The sequence below is a fragment of the Suricata suricatta genome, chromosome 5 (genome assembly GCF_006229205.1).
Source record: "Suricata suricatta isolate VVHF042 chromosome 5, meerkat_22Aug2017_6uvM2_HiC, whole genome shotgun sequence".
Taxonomy (NCBI): Eukaryota; Metazoa; Chordata; class Mammalia; order Carnivora; family Herpestidae; genus Suricata; species Suricata suricatta.
Window position 1 is genome coordinate 152,351,319 of NC_043704.1, and position 13,435 is coordinate 152,364,753.

The 13,435-nt window shown below is 43.8% G+C and overlaps 1 protein-coding gene across 1 annotated transcript in view; it reads right to left on the bottom strand.

The window, feature by feature from the left end:
- The window catches only part of ULK4 (unc-51 like kinase 4), a 492,439-nt gene that overhangs the window by 348,776 nt on the left and 130,228 nt on the right, over positions 1-13,435 (bottom strand). Inside the window, exons 24-26 of the mRNA XM_029938787.1 lie at positions 3,988-4,121; positions 2,010-2,131; positions 1,799-1,855 (exon numbers count right to left, since the gene is read on the bottom strand). Of these exons, the coding sequence (XP_029794647.1) occupies positions 1,799-1,855; positions 2,010-2,131; positions 3,988-4,121 (313 nt within the window). The remainder of the gene's footprint in view (positions 1-1,798; positions 1,856-2,009; positions 2,132-3,987; positions 4,122-13,435) is intronic.

Consider the following 13,435-nt stretch of genomic DNA (forward strand, 5'->3'; position numbering starts at 1 on the left):
CATCAGGCTCTGTACTGATAGCTCAGAGCCTGGAGCCTGCTTCCAATTGTGTCTCCCTCTCTCTCTGCCCCTTCTGCTCATGCTCTGTCTCAAAAATAAATAAAATTCATTAAAAAAAATTTTTTTTAAAGAAAATGCTAAGAATACTTCCCAGTCCACACCAAGTTCGCCCACTCTTGGAAGAAACGAGGAGACACCCCCCCCCCCCGGATGTGGCCCCCTCCCTTGTCTGGAGCATAGGATGACATGGAGCAGACGTGTCCTCCCGAAAACACATACACAACATTCCTGAGAGTCCATGAAGACTTTCAGCGGGCGCATTTGCTCGTTCCTTGAACTCTTAAAGCATACTCAGCTAATGTAGGCAGAGAAAAGTGCTCTACATGAGAACAAAAATAAAAGAACAAGGATCCCCATCCCAAATAAACACTGTGCCAAAAGATTCCAAGATGGCTGGAGCAGCAAAATTACCATTTCCAGGCATCAAAATGTCAGTGCAGTTGAATTACAGAACTAAAAGGACACCTATACAATACTTAAAAACAGATTAACAAGGAAATTAAAAGAAGGTGGTAAGTAAAATTCTAACAATTTGCAAAATCATGAATGTACAACCAAAGTTCTGTACTTTACAGAACTTAGGATGATAAAGATTTGAAACTGGGGACAAAAGGACCCTACTGCACCACCTGAACACACTTTAAAAAAATCAGTGACCACATAAAAAGATTTTAAAAAGAACAAAAGGGGGGCGCCTGGGTGGCTCAGTCGGTTAAGCGTCCGACTTTGGCTCAGGTCATGATCTCATGGTTCATAGGTTTGAGCCCCGTGTTGGGCTCTGTGCTGACAGCTCAGAGCCTGTAGCCTGCTTCTGATTCTGTGTCTCCCTCTCTCTCTGACCCTCCCCTGCTTGTGCTGTCTCTCTATGTCTCTCAAAATAAATTTTAAAAAAATAATAAATTAAAAAAACCAATGATCTCCACTCAACATTTGTACTTCAAAACTTCATACTGTATGATGAACCTTCTAGAAAACTACAGACTCAATTTGCGGAAGACAATCTTTTTTTTTTTAATTCCAAACCTACAGTAAAATGGAGATATTTACTTCATTTCAACTAGAAACCCCAATGGCATTTTGAAAATCTCAGTTGTTTGTTATTAATGTATCAAATAAGGCTGGGGATACTGTGTGACAAATGTCAGCTTTCTCTTTGTGTAGCTCCCCATTTTATCAATGATACATAGTGTATTCGGGCTAGGAAAAAAGAGAACATCACTCGTGAGCCACAACTGAACAAAACGACGACTTTCTGTGGGCAAAAACTGAAGTAAAAAATAGGACAATGACTTGGTTTTCACTGCTACCCATCTCATCGAAATTAAAGAAAAAGCTGGATTGAGCTTAACTTAGAGAAAGGCCATCCTCCGAAGAGATACTGCACGTAACTGGACAACAGAAGTAAATAATGATGAAAATCTACTCCGAGCATTCCATGCTCACCAGGTTACATTTTTTCACGATGTTTAATACCAAAATCTATGAAAGTATTTTCCATGGATGTATTTAACCTACTTGGGCGGTATCTGAACAAAATACATTATCAGGAGAGAATGTGTTTTTCTCCAAATGTCAAATTGTATTACAGTCAACAGATAAAACTATAAAAAGGTCACTTCCCTGGAGACAAATAAATACCACAAGGATTTTTAAATTACTTCATTCTGACACCAAATTCCACAAAGAGTAGAGACAGCCACGTTTTTATTAAGAACGTAAAAAATTCAGTGTTACTCACAAGAATCGTTCCGTAACTGAAAAGGAACTCTTCTGTTACAACTTGAGGTCGAAATACCTATGTGACGAGAGTGTCCACAGATTAAAGTCTGAAAGCCGTGTATAAGAAAAGAAAAGAAATGAAAATATTTTGTCTGATTTGATGTCTCTAAGCTCCAGTTCACCAAGACGGGAGGCACATTTCCACTATTTTCTCCCTAATAGGACAGTACCTGAGAGGTCACGAGGTGAAGCACTACCGGCATCATGGGCAGACACATCTTCAGCTGTTTCGCTTGGACTGTCGATGGGTGTTTACGACCGGAAACATTGGCCAAGGCGTTAAGGATGTCACCTGCAAAGCACATCCGGCATCATGCGTGAAGGTTCCAGACCACAGATACTTAGGGACCACCAGTCATTGTTGGGACACTTATGGGATTACTGCAGTCATTAGTATCTAAATAAAAGACATGAATAGGGACTGTGCTATTTTATTCACAAATACTGAGATTATAACAGAGAGCTGTAGCCTCTGGTGAGAGAATAGATATAAGCTTCATCTCTCATCTACCAATTGTAAGTAAAATTTATAGTATTGGTGCTATGACTTTTCCTCCTTTTTTGTCTTTTCTAAATTTTAACCATGAGCACTTATTACTTCTGTAAACAGGAAAAGGTTATTTTAAAAACTTTAAGTGGGGGTGCCCGGGTGACTCAGTCGATTGAGCATCTGACTTTGGCTCAGGTCATGATCTCATGGTTCGTGGGTTCAAGCCCTGCATCAGGCTCTGTGCTGACCACTAGCTCAAGCCTGGAGCCTGCTTCAGATTCTGTGTCTCCCTCTCTCTCCGTCCCTCCCCTGTTCACACTCTGTCTCTGTCTCTCAAAAATAAATAAATGTAAAAAAAATTTTTAAAAACTATTAAGTGAACAGGGATGGCTGGGTGGTTCAGTCGGTTGAGCGTCCGACTTCGGCTCAGGTCATAATCTCACAGTCGTGGGTTCAAGCCCCTCGTTGGGCTCTGTGCTGACAGCTCGGAGCCTGGAGCCTGCTGCAGATTCTGTACCTCCCTGTCTCTCTGCCCTCCCCTGCTCATGCTCTGTGTCTCTTTCAAAAAAATAAACATTAAAAAAACTTTTTAAATTGTAAGTGAACAGATTATAGTTTGGAATTTTTATTAACAAAATAAAATGGAAGTAAAATAAAAGACCAATTCCTAAAACTTCTCGCTGGACCATAAGTCCAATAATAAATAGAACTTACACTGTGAACATCTGAATCTTAGCATCGCACCGTAAAACAGGATGAGCCTGGCACAAAGAAACTCAACTACCAATTGACCAGACTGTAGCCTTCGGGTTAAACTTTAAAAGGTTATAATCCAAAAATATTTGAAATGCTCTATTTTCAGTTATTACCAACCAAAAACATCTCTCAAAGTATTGGGAAGGAGCAAAAAGATACCATTAATCAGCCATGAAGATGTTTTCATTTTTCTGATTTAATACTCGATTTCTGAGTCTAAGTGTATTTTACCATAAGGGATTGGATCAAATTTAACATTTTAAATGTTCCTGGTTTATAGCTACATCTGGTGGAAAAGCATGGAATGTGTTTTAAGCTAAATGTATACATCCCTTAGATTACTTTCATTTCTCCAGATAACAATGAAATAACAGATTAGCCAGAAAAAACATCTTTTGCAAATTATTGTTTTTATTTAAAGTTTTTAAAACCAAAGAAATGTTCAAACTTTACATTTTAATATCAAAATTCTATAAAATTAAATGCTAATCCTTATGCATTTTTAAATTCTCTTAACAGTAAACAAATGTGTGGCTGTGATCCGAACGAAAACATTGTTTTCTTCAGAATCGGGCAGAGAGAAATCTTGAGAAACGTGACCTAAAATAAAAAGCCTAAATCCAATTTTAAGCTCTTACAATGCTTTTCTCGTGTTTATTTTCTTAAGTTGCCAGTTTACCACAGATGACACCCCAGTGTAACCTTTAGCCTGCTCACTGACTCAATCATGTCGCTGATGCAAACTAACTGTGAAAATAGATAAAGCAAACTACCTAGTCAAGAAAAGGTCCGTGGGCTTTCCTGGGGTAAGTGAGAAGCAAGAATACAAAAGAGGCGAAGCCTAAAAGCCCAAGTGCGGTAAGGAAAGCTGCCAGGGGCCTGAGGAGAAGGCTCCAATTTACCCAGGATCCGCGGCAGCTGGCGCACGATGTGACGGATGAGGAGGTCCAGGCACCTGGACAGGTACTCATGGCTGCCTCGCTGCTCCTTGCCTGGAGTGGTCTTTCTGCTGTCTCTCTCAATGTACATCACGAGTCTACAGACAGGAGAGAGCCAAAGATTACCCCTCGTGACAAAACAGTGGATAGCATCTATCTGAAAACGCCGCCAAGGGAAAGGTTTCCAGGGGACACAGTCCCCACCATGCTGACATCTAGATCTGTAGCAAGTTGCCAGGCACCGTCTGCTTTTTGCCTTAGAAAAATCTATGGAAAGAAGAAGGCAACTTTGAATATATCTGCCAGTGTAGTACCAAACAATGCCCTGATTTCATTTAGCCTTGGCCCATGAAGAGGAAACCACATGCTTCAGATGACGGATGAAAGGCAGAAAGGCGTCTGGGCAGAAGAGCGCTCTGGGAGTTTCAGAAGTTCAAAGGAGAACCACAAGTTGTCCGCGCCTGTGTTGGTCATTAAGCTAAACTTGCTTGAGACCTCAGGCATGTCACATAAGTTCCAGCTCCTTCAGTAAACTGTGCACATGAATCCAAAGAAAACGTTTCATTTCAACACTGGGTGATACAGAGAGAGACGTGACATCGAAACATCTGGATTTCCCATGTCCCTTTGTCGCCTAGTTCTATGGTATCTGCCTTTTAACAAAACATGTGACTTCTGCAACCCACCGGCATTCAGTAAACATCAATCTCAGACCACCTGTGCCCAGCCGAGGCCCAGGGAACACTCTGGACCATCACTCTAGATTCTGAGGGGACGGCTCAAAACCTGCAGGCTCGTGCTTCATCCCCTTTGCTGGACCCACCGGGCCCCTTCCCAAATGCCCATTCTCCTCAGCTCCCAAAAGGGCAGTGAGTTCACGGATTCCATCATGCCCCTTTACATCTCCCAATGCCATCAGCCCTCTTCCCAGCTCCGCTGTCCCTACTCCTCTCACCCAACTTCTACCTCCCAGAGAGAACTTCCCACCAACTCCTACTGTCCACTGGGAAGAGGTGGTTTTGTTACATAGCACTTAAAAGTACACAGACAGCTTAACGCTTAGCATTTATGTGGTGCTCTTTGTCCATCTAGTTATGCTCTTTGCCCTTCTCCTATTATTTGGAGCTCTGGTAGTGAACACATGCAGATGACACCAAATCAAAAGTCTGTTTCCATCAGCCAGTTAGTATCCTCCATTCGAGTCACTGATCATAGTGCTGGCCACTCTAACAAACACATGGCATTAGTCAAAATGCAGGAAAAATACGGGTAAGTCACAAAAATGGATCAGTCCTACTTAAAGACTTCAGAGCACAGAACTCCTGGATGATGAGTAAACCACAGAAATGAGAGGACAAGGGGAAGCTAAGGCTTTGTGCCAAGTGACACAATGACTGGGGCAGCTTGTCAGCCAGCCAGGAGCTCCCAGGGACGGACGGCACAGCATGCTGTCGCTGTGGCCGGGAGCTTCCAAGACCAGAGCAGCAACTCCGAGAACCTCTTGATTAGCTGGCACTGTTCCCTCAGCCCAATCGAAGGAGCAGGACCTGAACATATTAGAGCTGGTGGAAACTCGCCTTCCTGTTCTGCCTTCCAAGATGCATCACCCGACATTTCTCCGCCCAGCCTCACCATCTGCCGTACAGCTTTTCCAGAGCAAAAGATTATAGCGTCTCCTCCGAGATGAGTATTTCAAACACATTGTCTAACCATTATCTGCTCTCAATCCAACTTGCATGTTCTTCCACTGTGATGGTTCCTCAACTTTGGGGAACTGCTCTTAATTGAATCCATGACATTTTCTCCCAATCCATCAGCCTTTTCCTTCCGTCACTTCCTACTTCATTATCTCCCATCACCTATCATTCATTGCACTCTTGCCCCTTTTCTTCTCTTTGCACCCATCTAGCCAAATGAACTCTGCATGAATCCAAAGATTTGCTCCCTGGATGCCTGCAGAGAAGGCCTCTGACGCTGACCTCCACCGTAAATGCGTGACCCCAATAATGACTGGCTCATAGCAGTACCAGCAATCTGACTATAGCTCATTGGTCAATGTATTACCAGTCCATCTTCAAATTTTTCTTCTCTTCAAAGCCCCAAGTGCCCACCCTCTCATAAGAGCAAACAGAAAGCATCATGAAGGAACTCTGGTGCCAAATTCTCAACATACGCACCTACTGCGTGCGTATCCTGCCCTAGGTACTTTTCCTCCTGTCACAGCTGTGGACCGATATCTCCTTCCCTTCTACCTTCTCAGAATCTTAAAACTGCCAATTACTCATTTTCCCTTCTATACATTACTCTCTCTCATATAACAAAATACTTTTCATGTTCTTCTAGCAACTTCCTCATTGTCTCTCTCCTTCCCATTTCATTCATCAAACCTAGAGGGGTACCTGGGTGGCTCAGTCAGTTAGGTATCCAACTCTCGATTTCACCTTGGGCTCTGTGCTAGGCTTGGAGCCTGCTTAAGAGTTTCTCTTCCTCTCCTTCTGCCCCTCTCCCACTTGCAAGTGTGTGTGAGCTCTCTCTTACTCTCTTTCTCTCTCTCAAAAAAAAAAAAAAAATAGGGAAAGAAGAGTCTTGAAAGAGAAATCTCTACCTAGCACCTCAACAGTTCCTCCCCCTTGTTCCTCAACCCACCCCAGTCTGACTCATACCATCACTCGCCTGAAGGTCACTGACGACCTCCCTGACCTCAAATCCAGCAGGTACCCGTCAGCATTTCATACCGTTGCCACTCCTCCTACTCCTCTATGTATCATGACACCATACATTTCTAGTTTTCTTCTTCAGCTTCTTTAGTTGGTCCTTCTCTGTGTGTTTTAGCCTTCAATTCTATCAAGACTCAGTTCCAGGTCCACTGCTCTTTTCTTACTACCATTTGAGCCACACCATCTCATCCCCACCAATGATTTGATTTACCACTACATACACAAATGTTTTCTAATTATGTATCTGCAGCCCAAAGCTGGTCTCTAAGCTACAGATCTATATATTCCACTGCTGACTCAACACCCACTTTTGTCTGTCTCAAAGGCATTTCAAACTCTACATATCCCAAATAAACATAATTATCACCCCAACAAACCTGGTTGTTTTCAGAGTAAAATATCCATATAAAAAATTATATGCCATCATTCCCTAGCCTATTAAACAGACCAGAAACCTAGAGTCATTCCTTATCACCTCCCTTTCTCTTACTTCCCACACCAAGTCCATCGTGAAATGCTGCCCAAACCCTGACATTTTTCCACTTCCAGTCTAGTGTGAGCTTCCATACTCCATCCTCAACTATGATAGCCTCCAAGCTAGTGTATGTCCTCTCGGTCATTCTAACCCTTCATACCCTAGATCTATGTGAATCTTGTCCATCAAGTTGTCCCTGTGCTTAAAAGCTTTCAATGAAATCCCAATGTCCTCGACATGTAAGTTCTTAAAACCCCGTATCATGACTTTCAAGGCCTCCAGAGTCTGGCCCCCAACTGCACCTCTAATTGGCTTGATTTCTTCCCCTCCAGGTAAACTGCCCTCTCGCAGTCCCTCTCCCCTGCCTCAGCAACAAGGTATCGCCTCTCTGACTACATGGCTCTTCTCTTCAGTCCTTGCCAGTCAACTCCTATACATATTGCATTATTCACCACAATGATGTCCTCTTTCAATTCAATCTCTCAATGATACAGTCTCATAGCACAGGATATATTATAGCCCTTACCCAAGTGCAATTTTATAATATATTTTTATTATCTTTTAATATAATTTATTATCAAATAAGCCACCAAACAGTGTATACAATGTGCTCTCGGCTTAAGAATAGATTCCCATGATTCATCACTTACATACAACACACAGTGCTCCTCCCAATAGGTGCCCTCCTCAATGCCCACCACTCATTTTGCCCTCTCCCCTCTGCCATCAACACTCAATTTGTTTTCTGTATTTAAGAGTCTCTTATGGTTTGCCTCCCTCCCTCTCTGTTTGTAACTATTTTTTCCCCTTCCCTTTCCCCATGGTCTTCTGTTACGTTTTTCAAGTATGACATCCCATGAGTGAAAACATATGACATGTGACTGCTTTACTTCACTTAGTGTAATACCTTCCAGCTCCACCCACGTTGCTGCAAATGGCAGGATTTCATCCTTTCTCGTTGCCAAGTAGTATTTCAGTGTATATATAAACCACATCTTTATCCATTTCTCAGTCGATGGACGTTAGACTCTTTCCATAATTTGGCTATTGTTGAAAGGGCTGCTATAAACATTGGGGTGCATGTGCCCCTATGAATCACACTCCTGTATCCTATGGATAAATTCCTCGTGGTGCTATTGCTGGGTCGTAGGGTAGTTTTAATTTTTTGAGGCACCTCCACACTGTTTTCCAGAGCAAATGCAACAGTTTACATTCCCCCCAACAGTGCAAGAGGGTTCCCATTTCTCCACATCCTCACCAGCATCTGATATTTCCTGAGTTGTTCATGTTAGCCACTCTGACTACCGTGAGGTGGTATCTCGATGTGGTTTTGATTTGTATTTCCCTGATGATGAGTGATGCTGAGCATCGTTTCATGTGTCTGTTGGCCAACTGGGGGTCTTCTTTGTAAAAATGTCTGCTCATGCCTTCTGCCCATTTTTTTTAATGGATTATTTGTTTTTTGGACATCGAGTTGTACCTGTTCTTTACATATTTTGGATATTAACCCTTTATCAGATCTATCCTATGAACAATTCCTAAGGGAACTACATTCCAGGAAATCTGACACAAAGGCCATGCTGACTAAAAGGAGAGGAAACACAAGAGAATTGCAGGAAGGAAATTTTTTAAAACAAAGGAATGACTTGATGAAAAGTGGCATATTACAGAATATTAATCTGGCAGTAACATGAAAGACAAGGGAGTAAGCCAGACAGGCAATTAGGAGTTACACGTGCACAGGTGCAGAAGAGACACAGAAAGGAACTCAAGACAAGAGCAGACTACCTGGAAATGGTGTAAACGGGAGACGCGCTTCCCCTAGTCTATCAGCAAGAGAACGGCCCGCACACCCTGGGAAGGCAATCTCACTGGCTTTAAACCTAGAGAAGCCACACTCTCTGCTTTAACTTATTCAGTGCCCTCCCTTGAAGAAGCCCTCCGCTGCCCCCCATGGCAGCCCCTGCCCCAGGACAGGAGCACTCCCTTCATGCCCTGCTGAGCTCACTGTGCCTATACATGGACTATTCCAACTGTCTGCTTCTGCTGATCTTCCCACATGACCGCAATATGATGCCAACTGGGGATATCCATCACATTTGGAGTCATCCTGGACCACTTCCCAGCGGTCTCCTTGCTGGGGCCACATGCTATTTCTAGGGATCCAAAACCAACCCCACACTTTTCTTTGCTTCACTACATACAAACCCATTTTTATCTACCTGCTGCACATTCTTTAACTTACAACTGTTTTTCCTCATACAGCAGAAACTGGTACTTTAAATAGGAGATACGCTTTTCTTCTCTTCCATCTCGTTGTCAGAATCCTCAGAAAATTCATCATCCAATATAAAATTTCTGTAATTAAAGCTACTGTCTCTCAGCCTACGGTAGTCAGGTAATAAATGGAGTTTTGGCCCAAACCCAAATTGCATTCACTAAGCACATCTACAAACCTACTCAATGGTTGTTTCTTCAGTTCCTAAATTTGTGACTGGAATAGACATACTTAGCAACTAGCAGAGCCCATTCACTGGCTCTCTGATCTGTACAGTGAGGGCCATTACAATTAGCAGGGATAAACAAGACAGTAACCATATGAACAGAACACCAAATGGCAGAAATTATACTGGTAACAAAGACAGAAAGACTGCAGGGGTGATAAAATCTAGGACATCCCTGTTCAAACTGTCTACGTGACCTGTGCAAAACCTTAGAAAATGATAGACCTTGGGGCACCCGTGTGGCTCAGTTGGTTAAGCAACTCAGGTCATGATCTCAGCATTTGTGAGATTGAGGCCCATGTGGGGCTCTGCGCTGACAGCACGGAGCATGCTTAGGATTCTCTCTTTCCCCCTCGCTGCCCCTCCCCCACTCACACATGCCCACTCTCTCTCAAAATAGATAAAACATTTTTTAAGAAAAGAAAATGACAGACCTTGAATGACTGTATGGTATCCAAAATAGGAGCAGGCTGTGACTCTAAATGAAGCTGTGATTTAAGATTCAGTATCCCTACTGGAGCAAATCAGCACAGCCCTGGCGATCAGAGCTGCTGTTGACCTGACAAAGGCTTTTCAACTCTGAATCACTCTGGAAGAACCACCAGCACGTTTTTACTTTTACTCATGCTCACGGCCATAAAACAGTGTGCCAAGACCTAGATCACCACCCAACACCACATTTGCAACCTGCTTTGTGGACCTTAAGCTGGTTGGAGCTGAGGAACAGTCAGCAGCAAGTACTTCAGCTGACTTAGTAAGACCTACGAGAAATGGATAAATCCCATAAAAATCCATGGGCCCACTAGTCCTCGGCACAAGTTCCTGGGGCTGGATGGTCTACAGTACGTTGGGACATCCCTCCAGGTCAAAACAAGTTATTGCGTCTTCTACTGACTATGACAATTAAGTGAGCTTTTTTAACCATAGGAAACAATACATACCACCTTGCTGGTTTTGAATGGAGCTGGAGTGGAGAGAGGCTCTGTTGCCATTTCCACCGACGGCATGAGCTCCTCAGCCCCTCGGGCCTTACGACCCGGCGGAGCCAGCGGTAGTCTCGGCGTCTGCAGCAAACAGCAGGGATAGAGGGCCTCCAGGGAAGCACCAGCAAGTGAGGCACAACACAGATCTCTGCGGCTGCTATGGTCTGAAGGTTGGTGCTCACCCCAAAATTTGCATGTTGGAATCCTAACACGCAATGTGATGGTGTTAGAAAGTCGCTTGTAGGAAGGCTCCGCCCTCACGATTGGAAGCAGTGCCTGCATAGAAGAGATCTCACAGAGCTCCTCGCTCCTTTTCCACGTGAAGACACAAGGAAAAGTCTGTGACTGTGAGGGCCTTCACCCACCCTGCTGGCCCCCTGGTGTCAGACGTCCAGCCTCCGGAACTGGGTTTCTATAGGTCATTAGCCACCCAATCTTTGGCCCAAACAGACCAAGACAGGGGTTTAGAACAAAGCCACAGCTCATCTGCAGATTACTATTCTTTTGAGAAAAAGCTCTTGTTAAGAGAGAATGAATGGACGACTACGGACATCAAATTATCACATCATCTGAGTTACCTATCTTTCCCTGCATCATTAACCTGACACACCAGGCCACTAGGTTGGGCATGCAGAGCAGTAACCGCTCAAGCAGACTGATCCATATGCAAGACTGAGCGGAATAGGCCCAGAATGTACTAGTGTGTAGCATACGTTGGCGCTGAGAATCCTTCGATACTCACTCTTCTGCCTTGTCTCCCCTCTCTTGATCCTGATTAAGATTTATGACCAAGTGACGGAAGAGGAAAAGCACTGAATGGTTCAGTGCAACATGCTGGCACCAAGTCGAAGGACAGTGCCGCAGTTTACATTCCAAATCCCCAGAGTCCTCGAAAAGGAAATCTCCCAGTTGGCAGAGCTTCAAGTACATTTTGTTGTAGCCTATGTGCAAACTGAGATGTAGCCAGAAATGCAGATGCATGCTGATTCACAGGCACTGGCTAACAGCTCAGGAGGGACACAGAAGGAACAAGATATGAAGACCGATGACAAGAAATTCTGGGAAAAAGGATGTGGGTTAACATCTCTGAACGGGCACAAAGCACGAAGTCCTCTCTGTACCATGCGAGTGACCTCTAGTGGGCACCCACAGCAGAGGAGGCTCTCAATAACTGGGCAGACAAGATGACATGCTCTGCAAATGTCAATCACCACGCCCTCCAGCCCCCTGGGACCTGCGCGGTGGGCCCACATGCCAAGTGGCCACGGTGGAGGCTATGCATGGGCTCAGCATAAGGAACGGTCCGCGTCGACCATGACCCGTATGTTACCACTTCCTGCAACAGGAGAATGCAATGCTGAGCCCCCAGTGTGGCCCCACTTCCTGGAGAGGCCACAGCCAGTCATCTAGCAACAAGTCAGTTTACGGAAGAGGCTGTAAACTCTGCTCAGCACAATCGTTCCATATCCTGGACACAGATCTGCTCTCCGTGCCCATAAGTGCCTGCTGGTGCCACCAAGCACGGATTTAAAAACTGCCTTATTTATCATCACGGTATCCAACAGAATGCTATATATCTGACCCAGGAACTTACTAACAGCAAAAAAGTGCGAGAATGTGCTCGTGCCCATGAAATTCACTCACCTCAGCAAGCCCCACTCTACCCAGGCGCACCTGCTTTGACTGAAAGGAGGAATGACCTGCTGACAACTCAGTCATGAGCCACCTGGAAGCAACACAAGGAACAAGTGTGCTCCGTCTTACAGCACTCACAGGATTTGTACTTCCGACCTCCGTGACCCCAAGGCTCTGCTGGACTGGTTCCAAGCAAGCAAAGCTCTTCAAGAGGACCCCACCACAATTCCATTTGGGAGAATGAAGAGGGTTACTCTACTGGTTAAGAGTGAATGGCCATGATTTCATGCGGACAGGGGCAACTAGAATCAGAGGATTCTAGAAAGAGCCTCTGGGTACTTCCATAATAGCCGAAGATAATAAAAATCTCAGCAACCAAGAAAAGGCAGGCTTGCTGAGGATTCATATCTTCCAGGTACTTGACACGCACAAAAAACCTGTGATTCAGTTTATTTATAACAGTGGGACTACGGATTCGTAGGGATCCTGGATACACATGTTTAGATGCCCTCAAACAGGTAGCTTCACCAAGGGGTTAGAAGATGTCCCTTGATCTGTTCCCTCCATCTGCGATAGTGGTAGGGTATTTTTCCTTAACATTATGACGGGTAGAAATAGTATCATTTTAATTTCTATTTCTTTGATTATGTGAGGCCGCATATCTGTTTCTATCTTTATGAATCTCTTTACAGTATATGGGTTCAAACTCTTCGTTACATATGATGCTGTAAAAATTTACAGGTTTTGCTGGCATGAAATTTTATTTATAATCTTGGGGAATATAAAAGCTTCTACCCTATATACAGCTGAACCTTCAGTACTTCCTTGTATGGTTTCTTTCATTGCTTTTCTACTCAGAAAAGCTTTTGCTGCCCATGTTTAAACATATTTTCTTCCAGCTGTTTACAGTTTCTTTTTAGTATATAATACTTTAATCCATCTGGAATTGACTTTTGCATACTATAAGCTGAGAAAATTTTTTCCCACACAGTTAGCCAATTATACAGAATAAATGTTTCTTTAAAAAAACTCCTTCACGATCAAAGTAGACTTTTTCTTTATTTTGCTGATTACCATGTTAACAGCAATCCTGTAGGG